This window comes from Panthera leo, chromosome D1 (genome assembly GCF_018350215.1).
Source record: "Panthera leo isolate Ple1 chromosome D1, P.leo_Ple1_pat1.1, whole genome shotgun sequence".
NCBI classification, from domain to species: Eukaryota; Metazoa; Chordata; class Mammalia; order Carnivora; family Felidae; genus Panthera; species Panthera leo.
In genome coordinates this window covers 107,000,379-107,013,600 of record NC_056688.1, presented here as the reverse complement: position 1 = coordinate 107,013,600, position 13,222 = coordinate 107,000,379, and the positions used below count along the sequence as shown (strand labels likewise).

Below are 13,222 nucleotides of genomic sequence, written 5' to 3'. Positions count from 1 at the left end.
GCCAGCAGTCAGCAAGGGACGCCGGACACGGTGACAGAAAGGGGAGGGGTGGAAAGCGGACGCCTCTCAGCTCACAGGTAGGGTGACACAGAAAACGCTAAAGCTTGGGTGACAGATGATAGCAGTGATTGCCAGGACGAGGAGGGGGGGAGGAGGTGGCGTATAGCTCAAGAAACTAGTACGCTGAATGCCCCCGGACGGCGAGTTACAAAGACTAGCCCATCGGGAGGGAAAGGACAGGGGCCTCGGTGGGGCAAACAGATACGGGGTGAAGGAGGCAAGAGACTAACGCGGAGATGAAGGCAAGCCTCACTGAGGCAGGTAGCGTGAGGAAGACCGGGTGAGGGCAGAGAAACCGGAAGGTACCCAACAAGGAGGAAGAAACTATGAAAAGTGACAGAGCCAGGAGTGAAGACACAGGAAGGCATCATGGCTCGCGCTGCGGTGTGAAAAGACAGAAGGGTAATGCAGCGTGGCCGGGGAGAGGACTCAGCAACAGGTTGTCCCCATAAAGTGGGGCCGGAGGGATGTTCTCCCTCCAAAGGACAAGTCTGGGGAGCAGGCTGGTAAAGCGCTCGGGGAGAAACAGGAGGCGGAGAGACTTCGGCCAAACCCCTGGGGGGTGGGGGTGGGGGGCAGAACGCGAGGGATCCAGACTCTGAAGGGAACCCTTCAGACTGGAACCCCAAAGACAACCTGTGGGAAAACTATGCGCATGACAGCAGTCTGGGAAACACGGAAGCAACAAATGCCAGCGCGAGGCACCGGGGAGCTCCTGGAGAAAAGAAGGGAAAGTGATGAGCAAAGAGTAGGCGAACCATTTGGAAAGGTGATGAGGGTGGAGCTGGTGGGTTGCAAGCATGAGGGAGAGCACAATTTGGAGAAGGAAGGGGGGGGGGGGAAGCAAGGGGGGGGGGAAGCGGGGGAACTGGAAGAGGAGAGGGATCGAGAACACACTCCGGGGCAAGGACCCTGAGGGTGATAACCAGGGACTGGGAGAACCGGTGCGGGAGGAGCAGAAGCGAGGCCGGAGAGATGGGAGGAAGAGGGGGACAACGATCTGGGGCAAATCGCGGGGTGCTGTTCGAGGAGCAGGAGGGTGGCGGCTTTAAGCGTGGGTGGAGGAAGACCAGAAAAGGCCCCTGAGAGAAAAAGGGAAGAGAAGGGGAAGCCAGGGAGATAATACGGAAGAGCGCAGGAGGGCGGTGAGGGGAGACGGGGGTCAGCAAGTGTGCAGCTTGGAGTCGGGACGAGGTGGGTCCCAGGACGGGACTGAGAGGGGGATGTGCGAGGCCGAGAGCCAGATGACAGGGCAGCCGAGGCTTGCAGGGTGGCAGCAGGGGCACGAGGAGAGCAGAGGAGGGAGGAGGCTCTGCAAGGTGCAGGGGCCCAGCCAGAGAATTCGGGGAGCCCTCGGGGCTCCTTACCTGCTCCGTGTCCCTCTCGTTCAGCGTGGGTAGGGGGGTCCGGGCGCTGGACATGGCGCCGGTATCTCAGGGGAGGGAACCGAGAAGCTTGGAGGAAGGGAGGGAAGGGAAGGCGCGGAGCCCGGCCGGGCGGGGCTTCTCACAGCAGGGGCACCCGCCGCATGGGCCCCGGCCGGGGGTGCGGGGAGGCCGGGCAGCCGCTCACGCCAGCCCGGGGATGCGCCGCTCGGGCTAGGCCGCGCCGGCTCCGAGCGGCTCCGGACCGCACCCCCCCGACCCCCGGCTGGGCTGTGCCGCCTTTCGGCCGGGCCGCGCCGCTCCGCCTACTCTCTGCCGCCGCAGCCGGCCGCCTGCCTCGCTCCTCCCCTGCCCTCAGCGGCACTGCTCCGCGCCCGGCACACAGGCAGCCGCCGCCGGACCTGCTGCTCCCAACATGGCCGCCACCACCGCCGGCCCTCGGCTCTTTCCGCCGGCAGCAGCCGGAAACATCCGAAGCGGCGAGGTACGGGCGGGGGGCGCGCCTCCTCCTCCTGGCCTCGGACTACGGGTGAATTCCGGAAACACCCGAAGAAGAATACTCCTGGGGACGCGCGCGCCGCCTCGATTCCGAAGACGAAGCTTCGGCTCTGTTTACGGAAATCTACGAAGCCACTCGGGGAACTCCAGCCACGCCCATAGGCCTTTCCCCGCCCACTTCAAGCAGGCTCGCCGCGGTTTCCGGAAACACCCGAAGCCGCTCCGCGTGCAGGGAACCGGCCACGCCCCCGTCCCGCCCCGCAGCCGACCGCGGTCGTCGGCCATTTCCGGCAACACCCGAGACCCGGCGAGCCCCGAGTCGTTCCTGGGGTGGTACCCGGTCGGACTGTTCGTTTCTTTCCGTCAGTTTCCGGGTATTTTCAAACCTGAACGGGGAGCGTGGATCACCTGTGCATGTTTATTGTTTGACCAAATAGAAAATAAGGCTGTTAGCCGTCCCAACGATTGGCATCCTTTGGTTCTAAAACAACTTCCCCGGTTGCGTGTCCGCTCATCAGTCCGCTCGTAAAATCCATCTCGTTTTTATCATCCAACCTGTCAACATGTGTGTCACCTGTCAAAGGCAGCGTCTTTTACCTGTCTACTTAACATTCTTCACCTGCCATCGTCTGTCTTGGATTCTGTTTATCCATACACCCCACATCTAATCCGCACTGTTTCTTAAGGTCCGGGGCAGGCAGCCGGTCGGCCTCCTTGTCTCCCAGCTGTGGGAGGCTACAGGGGTTCCCCCTCCAGCCCTGTGTTCCAGCCGCAGCTCTGTGGAAGGAAAATGCTATGTGATCTTGGAAAGATTACATAACATCTCTGAGTTTGGGCTCCTCGACGTCCTTATATTAAGAGAATTTATGCCTCTGTTTCAGTGATGACATTCTAAATAACATCTTTGAATTCCACTTACCTTTTTTTTTAATTGTTCAAAATAGCACAAAATGACATTGCACTATGGTGATACTGAGTCACGCCAGTTACCTTTTAAAATACCCCTGTAAAGCAAGGCAGGAGAGGCATTCTCCCCCTTTTTTTTTTAAATTTTTTTAATGTTTATTTATTTTTGAGAGAGAGAGCGCGTGAGCAGCGGAGGGGCAGAGAGAGAGGGAGACACAGAATCGGAAGCAGGCTCCAGGCTCTGAGCTGTCAGCACAGAGCCTGGCACGGGGCTCCAACTCCCGGACCGCGAGATGATGACCTGAGCTGAAGTCGGATGCTTAACTGACTGAGCCGCCCAGCAGCCCCAAGAGACATTTTCATCTTAATTCATTTTTCATTTATCCCTTCAAAGACAATAAAACTCACAGAAAAGAGAAACTGGTTGACAACGAGGATTCGTCAGGATGGCACAAAGAATGGGCACCTGGAGAAGGTCCCTTCTTTCCTGGACTTGAGTTTCATCAATAAAGTGAGGTCTCTCTCATCTTTTAAGAGCCTTCAACTCCAACAGGAAGCCCGCTTGGCAAACTGAGTCCACTCTTCACTTCCTCCTAGATTGTCTCACCAGGTAGAGGCTGTAGGCTAGTTTGATTTTTCTGGCTCCAAGCTGTCCCCTGCAGCTCCAAGCTGTCCCCTGGACGTGTTGGAACTTGCCCCACCTCCCTCCCAGGGCTCAACAGCCCCTTAAGGTGGGCAGAAGCCAGAATCTCCTCTGGAGCCAGAGACCAGGCTCAAGCAGCAAGTCCCCAAAGGTACAGGAGCAGAGAGGTCCCAGGAATTGTGGGAAAAAGTGCTGGACGGACCTCTGACACTTGATGACTTCCACTTCCCATCTACCCCATCTTGAGCGGAGCCCATGGCCAGGTCACCCAGAGAAATAGACAGCTGGACAGACGCAATGGGAGGATGGGACGGACGGACTTCTTAAATGGCAACAGGTGCCACCTACGGTACTCCAGGACACCTCCCCGTGGCCCGCTCCAGCTCCAGTCAGGCACCCAGCCATCGAGGAAGAAGGTGATGAAGGAACACAGAAGGAGATGAGGGGGAAAGGTGAGGACAGAGGACAGTCCACTCCCCCCACCCCAAATTCATCCCGAAAATCCGCGAGAATGGTCTGCCCTCTGGTGGCCAAAGGGAGACACAAGGCTGATTTCTGTGCCCCGTAGCGTTCGGAGGCTGGGGGTGGGGGGAAGGAAGGAGTTGGAGGAGCAAAGGAAGGTGAGCTCGAAGGGGGTCTTTCCTGTCATGCTCTTGTCTAAGCAAACTCTACCTCCTCCCTGCTTCTCACTCTGGCTCTCACCCCCTGCCTTCCGCCCCTTAGCCCCCTACCTCCACCCCACCTGTCCCCTCCTCTTCCTCACAAGGCTGCCTAACTGGTCTCCCTGCCTAGACTCCCTCCAACCTATCCCACCAGATGTGCCAGAATAATCTGCCTACAGCCCAGCTCCAAATACACTTCTGCCCTGGTTGAGGGCTCTCGCCAGCTCCCTTGCGTGATAGGCAGAGCTGGCTTCCTGGGCCTGTGACCTGGGCACTCACAAAAGGCCCTACTCTTAGAATGGCTTCGAACTTGATTTAATGCTCTGCTGTCACCCTCTTGACATGTTTGCCAAGGGGGACTTGCATTGCCATTTTGCATTGGGCCCCACAAGTTCTGCAGCCAGTCGTGGTGGTGGGAAAAGTGTTGGCGAATACAGACACCAAACATCACAGTAGGTCTTAAGTGCCGTGGAAATAAAAGCCGTCAGCTAAGGGTGATCCGGATTACAGGAGTGAGTGGGTGGAATAGGAGTTGCAGTGCTAAGGTGGTCAGTGTAGGCCTCACTGAGAAGGTGACCGTTGAGCAAAGACTTAAAGGAGGTGAGGGAGTCAGCTCTGTGGCTATCTGGGGGTGGAGCTTTCTGGCCAGTGCAAAGGCCCTGAGGCAGGAGAACAAGAAGGCCAATGGGACCGGAACAGAGGGAGAGTGAGCAGTAGGAGAAGGCCGAAAGGTGATGGGGAACCAGGCAGGGTGGACCACTGCTTTGGCTTTTCCTCGGAACGGGATGGGGAGCTATGGCACGAGTGGACCCACTACTGAGTTGAGAATCGGGTAAAGGGGCAGAGCAGGAACAGAAGCCTGGAGACCAGGAAGGAGACTTTTTAGGAGAATTCAAGGGAGAGGCTTGAGCCTCTCAGTGGCTCAGTGGCTTTGAGCGGGGCAGCAGCAGTGGAAGTAGCAACAGGTGGCTGGATTTGGGAGATACTGGGAAGGTAGGGCCGACAGGATTTCTCAGTGGATTGGCTTAGGGGGCGTGTGAGAGAAGAGTTAAGGGTAATTCCAGGGGCGCCTGGGTGACTCGGTCATTGACGTCGGCTCAGGTCGTGATCTTGTGGTTTGTGAGTTCGAGCTCCACGTTGGGCTTTCTGCTGTCAGTGCAGAGCACGCTTGGGATCCTTTGTCCCCCTCTCTCTCTGCACCTCCCCTGCTTGCGTGCTCTCTCTCTAAAATAAAATAAAATAAAATAAAATAAAATAAAATAAAATAAAATAGGTAATTCCAAGCTTTCTACCCTGAACAAGACAAAGCACACATAAAAAAGACATCTACCACAGGCCTCAGAGCAGGTAGAAACCAACCAAATGGACCAGCACTCCAGGGCAGTCACGATACCCCCTAGAATGAGGGAAGGCAAGGATCGTGGGATTCCCAGCCCTGGCAGGCACAAAGGAGTTACGGTAGCCCTCCCCCCGTGGGTGGGCACAGAGGAAAGAAGTCAAGGGGAGGTAAAGTTGCTCAAATGGAAGACATCCTTATTCTCTCACCTCTAACACAATGCAACTCTTCATCTTTCTCCTTCCAAGCCGTGAAGCCGGAGAGCATGCTCATCATTCAGTGCAGGCCCCTCTCCAGGGTGGGAGGCAGGGGCCAGAATTGCTCTCTGATCAAGAGTCGGATGTCTGGGGCGAAGCAAGCCCCACGTATGCCCCCTGACTGGCCACAGACCCTCCCATCTTGCCGCGTTTTGTCCTGTGTTTCTTGATGCCTCTGAATTTCCATCGTGCGCTGTATCTCCATCGCCAGGCACCATATTGAACTTAGGATATCTCCGAGATGTTGGAGCGTGAAAAATTGGCACCTTAGCACTGATGGTCTAGAACGTTTGTTATCCGTGTCGCTGCCCAACCACCGTTCTTGTTCCCCTGTCTTGGTTTTGCTAACACGCACTGAGAGCTGGGTACTGTGCAGGCATTGCCAGAGTCACGATGAGCAGAAGGCACTGTTGTTTCCCCGGCTTACTGATAAGGAAATCAAAGTGTAGAGGGGCTCAGTCCCTTGCTAGGGGAGTCGACCTCAGTCATCTTAGCCCATGAGAGGCAAATAGGGTAGTGAGCTAACACACACGCCTTGTTGCCAGGGGAGCTCCTTGGGAGCTGTGTGGTCTCAGGCAAGCCTCTTAAACCTCCCTCTACCTTAATTTTCCCATCTTTTAAATGGGGATAATAAAAGCACCTGCTTCATAAGGTTGATTGGTGAGGATGTATGAGTTAATATACGAAACATGCTTAGACAGAGCCTGGTGGATGGCCAGCGCTTTGCGTAGGCTGCTCTTACGAGAAGGCATACGCTAGCCTCCTTTTAATTCTCTCTGCTATAACCTCTCCGCTTCCCTGGAGAACAACACTGGACCGGAAGTAAGAGAGCCCATTCTGGCAACAGCTCTGTCACTAATGGATCACATGAGCCATTAGGTAACTCCCTCCCCCCCACCCTCTGGTCTCAGGCTCCCTGTCTGTACAATGAGGGGAAGCCGGATTCGCCGCTCTCTACGGAGTCGTCTGTAATGGTATCGTCTGAATGTCTGTGTCCCCCCAGGATTCTTATGTTGCAATCCTAACCCCCAAGGTGATGGTGATGGCCTTGGGAGGTGATTAGGTCAGGAGGGCCCTGCATGTGTAATGGGATTAACGCCTTCATAAAAGGGACCCCACAGAGCTCCCCAGTCCCTTCCATCACGTGAGGACAAGCCTGCCTTCTATGAACCAGGAAGCAGGCTCTGAATCTGCCAGGACCTTGATCTTGGATTTACAGCTTCCAGAACGGTAATAGATTTGCTGTTTATAAGCCACAAGTTTCTGTTACAGCAGCTCGAGGTCTAAGACAGTCTCCAAACCCAAACCCAGCAACGATATCCCTCCCACCCTTCTTCAGTCATGGTCAGGTACCACCATGCTTGGGATGGAGGGGACAGTGTCCCTTCCGGCTTTGCTCACATGTCCTCATGGTGCAGCAGGATGACCACCCTGTTGGGGGGGGGGGGCAGGGATGGGCGGGGAAGGGGCATCAGGCAGAGGAGCCACCTTTAGAGTCTGTTCTGGGAGGAGAGTCGCCTTTTGGACCAACCAACGCTCCCATAACTGCGTCACTGTCCACAGGCAGGGTTCTGTGGCCACTGACACTGAAAAGGCTGGGCATCCTGGATGCGGTGCCAGGCGGTCGCATTGGCAGAGGCCCTGTGAGCAACCCAGGAGGAAGCAGAAGTGGGCAGTTTTTCATGGGGTTCAGAGGGAGTTACCCTGAGTGGATGATCTGGGGCTTGTGGGAGCATGGGAACTGGACGGAGTAGCAAGGAAGGCGTCTTAGAGGAGGTGGTGCTGAGTCTGATCCCAAGGAGAAGTGAGCGCTACAAGGAAGGACTGGCGGAAAGAAGCGAAGCCTGTGGTGGCATGAAGGAGACCGGTCCCCAAGGAGTTCCCATCTCATGAGGATGTCGGGTGGACCAACATCCAACTTAGAGTTGGCAGAGGGGGTTGGTACCAGCTGGTGTCCTGGGCTCTCCCCGGCTTCCTGGAGGAGGTAGGGGGCAGGCCGGGCCGGGAGTCACCAGTGTGCCAAGGGGATGTCCCCGCATACCTCCCAGCTGTACAGCCACACCTAGAGCCGGCAGGCAGAGTGTCTGTAGACGAAATTCCCACTTTCCTCCCCTTCCTCCCTCCCTGGGAAGATCAGCGCTAACCCCAGGGAGAGCGGGGACACAGTGTGGTTCCTGGTAGTGTCCCTGGTGCCTCGTGCAGTGCCTGGGCTATAGCAGGCTGGCTGTGAGTCCCTGGGCAATGAGAGCCACAGAGCTTTGGCTCATCTTGTCCCCTCGGCCCGGAATTGCCTTTCCCCATTTAGCTGCAGGACTCTCTCTACTTAAATGTCTCCTCCCGAGGAAGCCCTCTGCAGCGCCCTCCCACCTCAAAATTGCATCCCTTCATGGGCGAACATGCCAAATGGCGTCACAGGGGTGCCATCCGCCAAATCCACAATGGAGGAAATTCCGTTTATAGAACAAGCCACCAGGTTCTTAAACAAGAAAAGAGAAAAGAAACGAGAAAAGAAGAAAAAAAAAAAAAAAAGGAGAGAAAGGTTGCTGAAATGCAATGTGTGGACCTTATTTAGCTCCTGATTCAAACACATCAGCTGTAAAAAGAGACTCCTGGAGGGGTGCCTGGGTGGCCCAGTCGGTTGAGCGTCTGACTTCGGCTCAGGTCATGATCTCGCGGTTTGTGAGTTCAAGCCCCGCATTGGGCTCTGTGCTGACAGCTCAGAGCCTGGACCCTGCTTCAGATTCTGATCTCCCTCTCTCTCTGCCCCTCCTCTGCTTGTGCTCTCTCTCTCTCCCTCTCTCAAAAGTAAGTAAACATTAAAAAATAAAAAAATAAATAAAAAAGAGACTCATGGAGGGGGGCCCCTGAGTGGCCCAGTCAGTTGAGCATCTGACTCTTGATTTCGGCTTAGGTCCTGATCCCAAGGTCATGGGACTGAGCCCTGGCTCTGTGCTGAGTGTGGACCTTACTTGGGATTCTCTCTTTCTCTCTCCCTCTGCCCCTCTCCCTGACTCTTCTCTCTCAAAAAAAAAAAAAAAAAAAAAAAAAAAAAAAAAAAAAAAAAAAAAGTGAAAAAGATACTCACGGAAGAGTTCTAGAGATTGGTTGCACAACAATGTGAATGGACTAACTACCACACTTAAACCTGTGTAAAAGGGCAAATTTTATGGCATATGTATTTTGCCCACAATTAGAAAATTGAAAACAAAAAGACATTCATGGACCAATTGGGGAACATGAACGCTGACTGGATATTAGATGCCATTAAAGGATTATTAAATTTTTTTTAAGTAGGCTCCATGCCCAATGGTGGGACTTAAACTCATGACCCTGAGATCAAGAGTCGCATGTTCTATCGACTGAGCCAGCCAGGTGCCCTAAGGGATTATTAATTTTTGAAGTGTGATATTGATGTATTTCACTGAAGACCGTCTCTTAGAGATATGAACAAACCTATTTACAGATGAAATGACACCATGTCTGGGATTTGCTTTAAAATAAACCAGGAGGGGCCCGTGGGTGGCTCAGTCGATTGAATGTCTGACTTTGGCTCAGGTCATGATCTCAAGGTTTGTGAGTTCAAGCCCCGCATTGGGATTTCTGCTGTCAGGGCGAAGCCCGCTTCAGATCCTCAGTCCCTCTCTCTCTCTCTCTCTCTGCCCCTCTCCTGCTTGCGCTCCCCAAAATAAGTAAATCCTTCAAATAAAAGAAAATAAACCGGAAGGGAGGGAGATGTGGGGAGACAAAGATAAACCCAAACTGGGCGATATGTATGTTGAAGCGGGGTCGTAGATACCTCAGGGTTCACTACTCCATTTCGTCTTTTCTTGGGCGTGTTTGAAAACATCTACCACCGAAAAAGAAATAAGACAAACAAGAAAAAATAGCGCTCCTCTATCATGCCCTGTTGTTCTTCCAGGCACTCATCCTGGCCAGACGTATGGAGAGCGTGCCGCTGTCTTGTCCCCAGCTGTGACTTCAGAAGGCGGTGGGTGAGTGTCTCAGAGGCAAACTGCTCACCCAGGAAGCTGTGGGTGCTATGGTGGCCCAGGAGGACTCGCTCCAGGTCAGGGAGGAGTGGGAGGGGAAAGGGCAGGTTCTGCGCGCCGCCCCTCCCCACCCCCCCCATGCGCTGCCCCCTAGAGCGGCCCAAGCTCACGTGGACATTGTTGTACCAGTCACTGCTTTTGTAGCCACCAAATACCAAGCCCGGCCTGATTCAGCATCAGAGGTGGCCGAGTGAAGCCGTGAAGCCGGGGGGCAGCAGGCAGGGCCTACCCGGGGGGCCAGGAGGCATTTTCTGAAAAAGGAACAGGTGAGAAGCAGGACTCCCTCCACCCTCAAAGCGCTCAGCTTGGTTCCCAGACCTTGTCACCTGGGACGGGATAGCACCCTCCTGCATCTGCCGTGAGTCCCTTCAGTCGCCACTGCCAGGTACGGGGTAGGATCCCAGCAGGTGCCAGGGCCGGTGGGGGGACTCTGGAAACTGCCATGGAGAGGGCACTGGGCACCACCATCTAAGTGCTGGAACGAAGGAGGCGCTGAGCGCTTTCCGTTGTGAATGACCTTCCCCGCTCCCACCTGACCCACCCCTGCCTCACACCCCTGCCTCACACCCTGAACCTACCCCAGGTCCCCAGGCCCTCAAGGGAAGATGCATCAGTCCCTCCCGAAGCAGAAACTGGCCACAGCGCAGGAGACAAGAGCGCTGGGGTCAGACAGCTCCAGGCTCAGCCCGGCTCTGCTCCTTCACCAGCTCTGGAACGGCAGGCTGGTCACCTCGTTCATCTCGCCGTGCCTGTCCCTCACCTGTGTAACGGGCACAACGTGGGGTGACCCACGATGGAGATGAGGCGCGTGTCCTGGGTGCACTCGGCAGTTCCTAGCGTGGGACCTGCCCCCGGGGGGGTGGGGGCCTTCATTCACCTTTGTGGAATCTGAGGCCGGCAGGACAGTCACCCTCAACCTCCTGCCTCCTTGCTGCTCCTGCTCCCTCAGGTCACCCGGATGTGGGGTCTGAGACCTGAGGCACAACAGACAGTGCTGTTGGGGAGACTAGAAGTCCGGCACTGCTTCCTCTGGCGGCCCAACAGCCCCGGTGGGGCGGCACAGAGAGACTGAGGTCCCATCGGAGATGCTCTCCCTCTCCAGCTCCCCATCCTTCTACACCTCGGGGGTGGTGTAAAGACTTTACAGTCTCACTTGAGCCACACAGCTACCCAGGCGTGCGGGGGAGGGCTGGGGGGGGGGGTGAGGAGCACATCTTACACGGGAACAGGAGGTTGGACCGCAGGAGCTGCGGAGCCTGGACGCGACCAGCGATGCAGCCGGGGAGCCACACGGGGGCCCAGCCGGTGTCTTCTTTTCCCAAACACGCCCTTACACACGCCCGTGTCCCTCCGAGGAGGGAAGGGGCCGCTTCTTCCTTTGTCCGGGACCAGCTTTGACTCTATGGTTATTACTGGTATCCAGAAAGATCTCCCCTACCTGGACCCCACGGAGGTCAGGGGGGAGCAGCAGGAGGTGGCCTAGAGGCACAGGTATATCCCCACTCCTTCACTCGATGTCGTGATTGGGCCTCGGCATCATGCCTGGAAAAAGTTGCCGCCACCAGCCCCGGGCTGCTGACAGCGTGGGAGGGTTCCTTGGTGTTCTGGGCAAACATCTGCAGCAGCCCTGGGATGGCAGTTCTGGTCTGGGGTGGGGTGGGGGTGGGGGGGACACACCCCAAGCACTGGGTCACCGATGACCCAGGGCATCTTCATGCCCTCAGCTCTGCCCTCCACCTCTCCCAGGAAGACCACAGGGTGCCCACAGGGAGCTCCCAGCCACAGACACTCATACAGTCCCTAGGGTCCCGGCCAAGGCCGGGCAGACCCCTGCCGACCAAGATGTGGGGGTAAAGTCACAAGACAGCCATGCCACCCACAGTCACCATGGCCGCAACCCTGTGCAGGGAGCCATACGCCAGGGATCAGCTTGCAGTGGGAAAATGTCACATAGGAAGACACACCAAGAGGGCACTTGACAAACATTTATTGAGCACCTACTATGTGCGAGGCCCCTAAGCAGGGTCTTGGGAAAACAAAGTCAATGCAACCTAGTCCCTGCCCGGAAGGAGCTCACAGTCTACTGGGCCGGCCATCAATCACATCAACAGCAGCAAAGGTGCATTTAACTTCAGGAGTTTACAGCGAGCTTTTATACGTTTTTTTTCAGTTGTAAACACCCAGCAACACAGCCACGTGGATTTAAAAGCACATTGGCATAAATGTAAACACAGTCACAAGATCGGAAGGGTGGGAAATCACCTGCAATAATTCACATTGGTGTTTCAAAGCCCGATTTTCAACACTACCGTTACCCCCTGTGAAGTCCGACAGAAGTTTTACCGATTTGCAGAAACCGTGGTGGAGATGCCGCGGGGGATTCTGTGGCCCACCTGACCTCACGCGTCGGGGAAGCCACCTGGGACACAAGATGTTCTGAACCGCTGCCCGCTGCCTTTTTTCTACAACGTGCCGTGCCACACCCGTGCCTTCTAATCCCTCCCAACCGGGCATTCCTCTCCCAAGCCTGTCAAAGAAAAGGACCGCATCCCAGGAAGCAACCACAGCGATCAGGCTGTGAGATCGCTCACGCCTGGTCCACGCGTGGGGTGACACCAGCTCGGAGGAGGACACAGCATATACCCAGGTCCTTCCTGGCTGGTCTCAAAAGCTGGCTGGGTCAGTGTTATAGGGGAACAAGGCCTCTAGAGTCCTATCTGTGCCCTACCTCTCCCCCAATGCACAGTATTTATCAGGAGCAGAAAAGTAGTCTCTGTACAGAGGATAGACTGTCCCGTTCCTCCATTTGCCTCTGGATTCTAAATGTGGCAGTGGGGTTTGGGGTCTGAGACAGAGCTCCCCAAGCTCCTTTTCAGATGTCACCCAAGGGGAGAAAAACACCCCACATGGATTTGGCCTGTGATGCTGGTTTAGGAGGATAAGGAATCTGGTGAAGAAACCCCAAATGGACCACCTCTTGGTCCAGGGAATGGGGAAACCAGGCAGAGGAGGGAGTTTAATTAAGTCAACGAGAGGGCAGTTTGGAGCATCATGGGGCAGGGGAGGGGAGGTATCTCTCTCCCCTGCGGGCACAACCATTTCACTTTAGAAAGGTCAGGTTATGTCTCAGCTCCTAAGGTGTAAGCGCCACTGAGCCCCTCCCCGCACCTCCATAGGCTCTCTTAGAGGCTTACCGAGTGAGTCAGAAGGTACAAAATGTTAAAGGTGTTTCTGACCCCATCTCAAGGGCAGGGGAGGGGCAAGGTGTCCCTCTGACTGGCACCAAGTCAGCCCTCCAGCCACCAAAGCCCTGGCCTGGCCCTGCTCTGCCCTCCCACCCGGGACGCTCTTTCAGCCCTCCTGTCCCTCAAGGTCGCTCCAGGAGGCTGAATACCCCCCTTCCCGCAATGACGGCCCAGACGGAAC

General features: G+C 55.8%; 1 protein-coding gene and 1 long non-coding RNA gene across 10 annotated transcripts in view; one reads left to right on the top strand and one right to left on the bottom strand.

The window, feature by feature from the left end:
* The window catches only part of MARK2 (microtubule affinity regulating kinase 2), a 56,855-nt gene extending 54,885 nt beyond the window's left edge, over window positions 1–1,970 (bottom strand). For 7 of the 8 annotated variants that reach the window (XM_042905749.1, XM_042905752.1, XM_042905751.1 and 4 more), the window contains exon 1: window positions 1,428–1,970. In XM_042905749.1, coding sequence (XP_042761683.1) covers window positions 1,428–1,481 — 54 coding nt within the window. In that variant the 5' untranslated portion in view covers window positions 1,482–1,970. The remainder of the gene's footprint in view (window positions 1–1,427) is intronic. The other variant, XM_042905755.1, reaches the window with a different exon arrangement.
* Window positions 10–13,163, top strand: LOC122200269. 2 transcript variants are annotated; one of them, XR_006193769.1, is made up of 3 exons: window positions 10–77; window positions 9,667–9,739; window positions 11,967–13,163. It is a non-coding gene; the product is annotated as an uncharacterized LOC122200269 (long non-coding RNA). The 2 variants fall into 2 exon arrangements; XR_006193768.1 differs by lacking the exon at window positions 10–77 and adding an exon at window positions 3,123–3,944.
* Window positions 13,164–13,222: the final 59 nt, after the last annotated feature.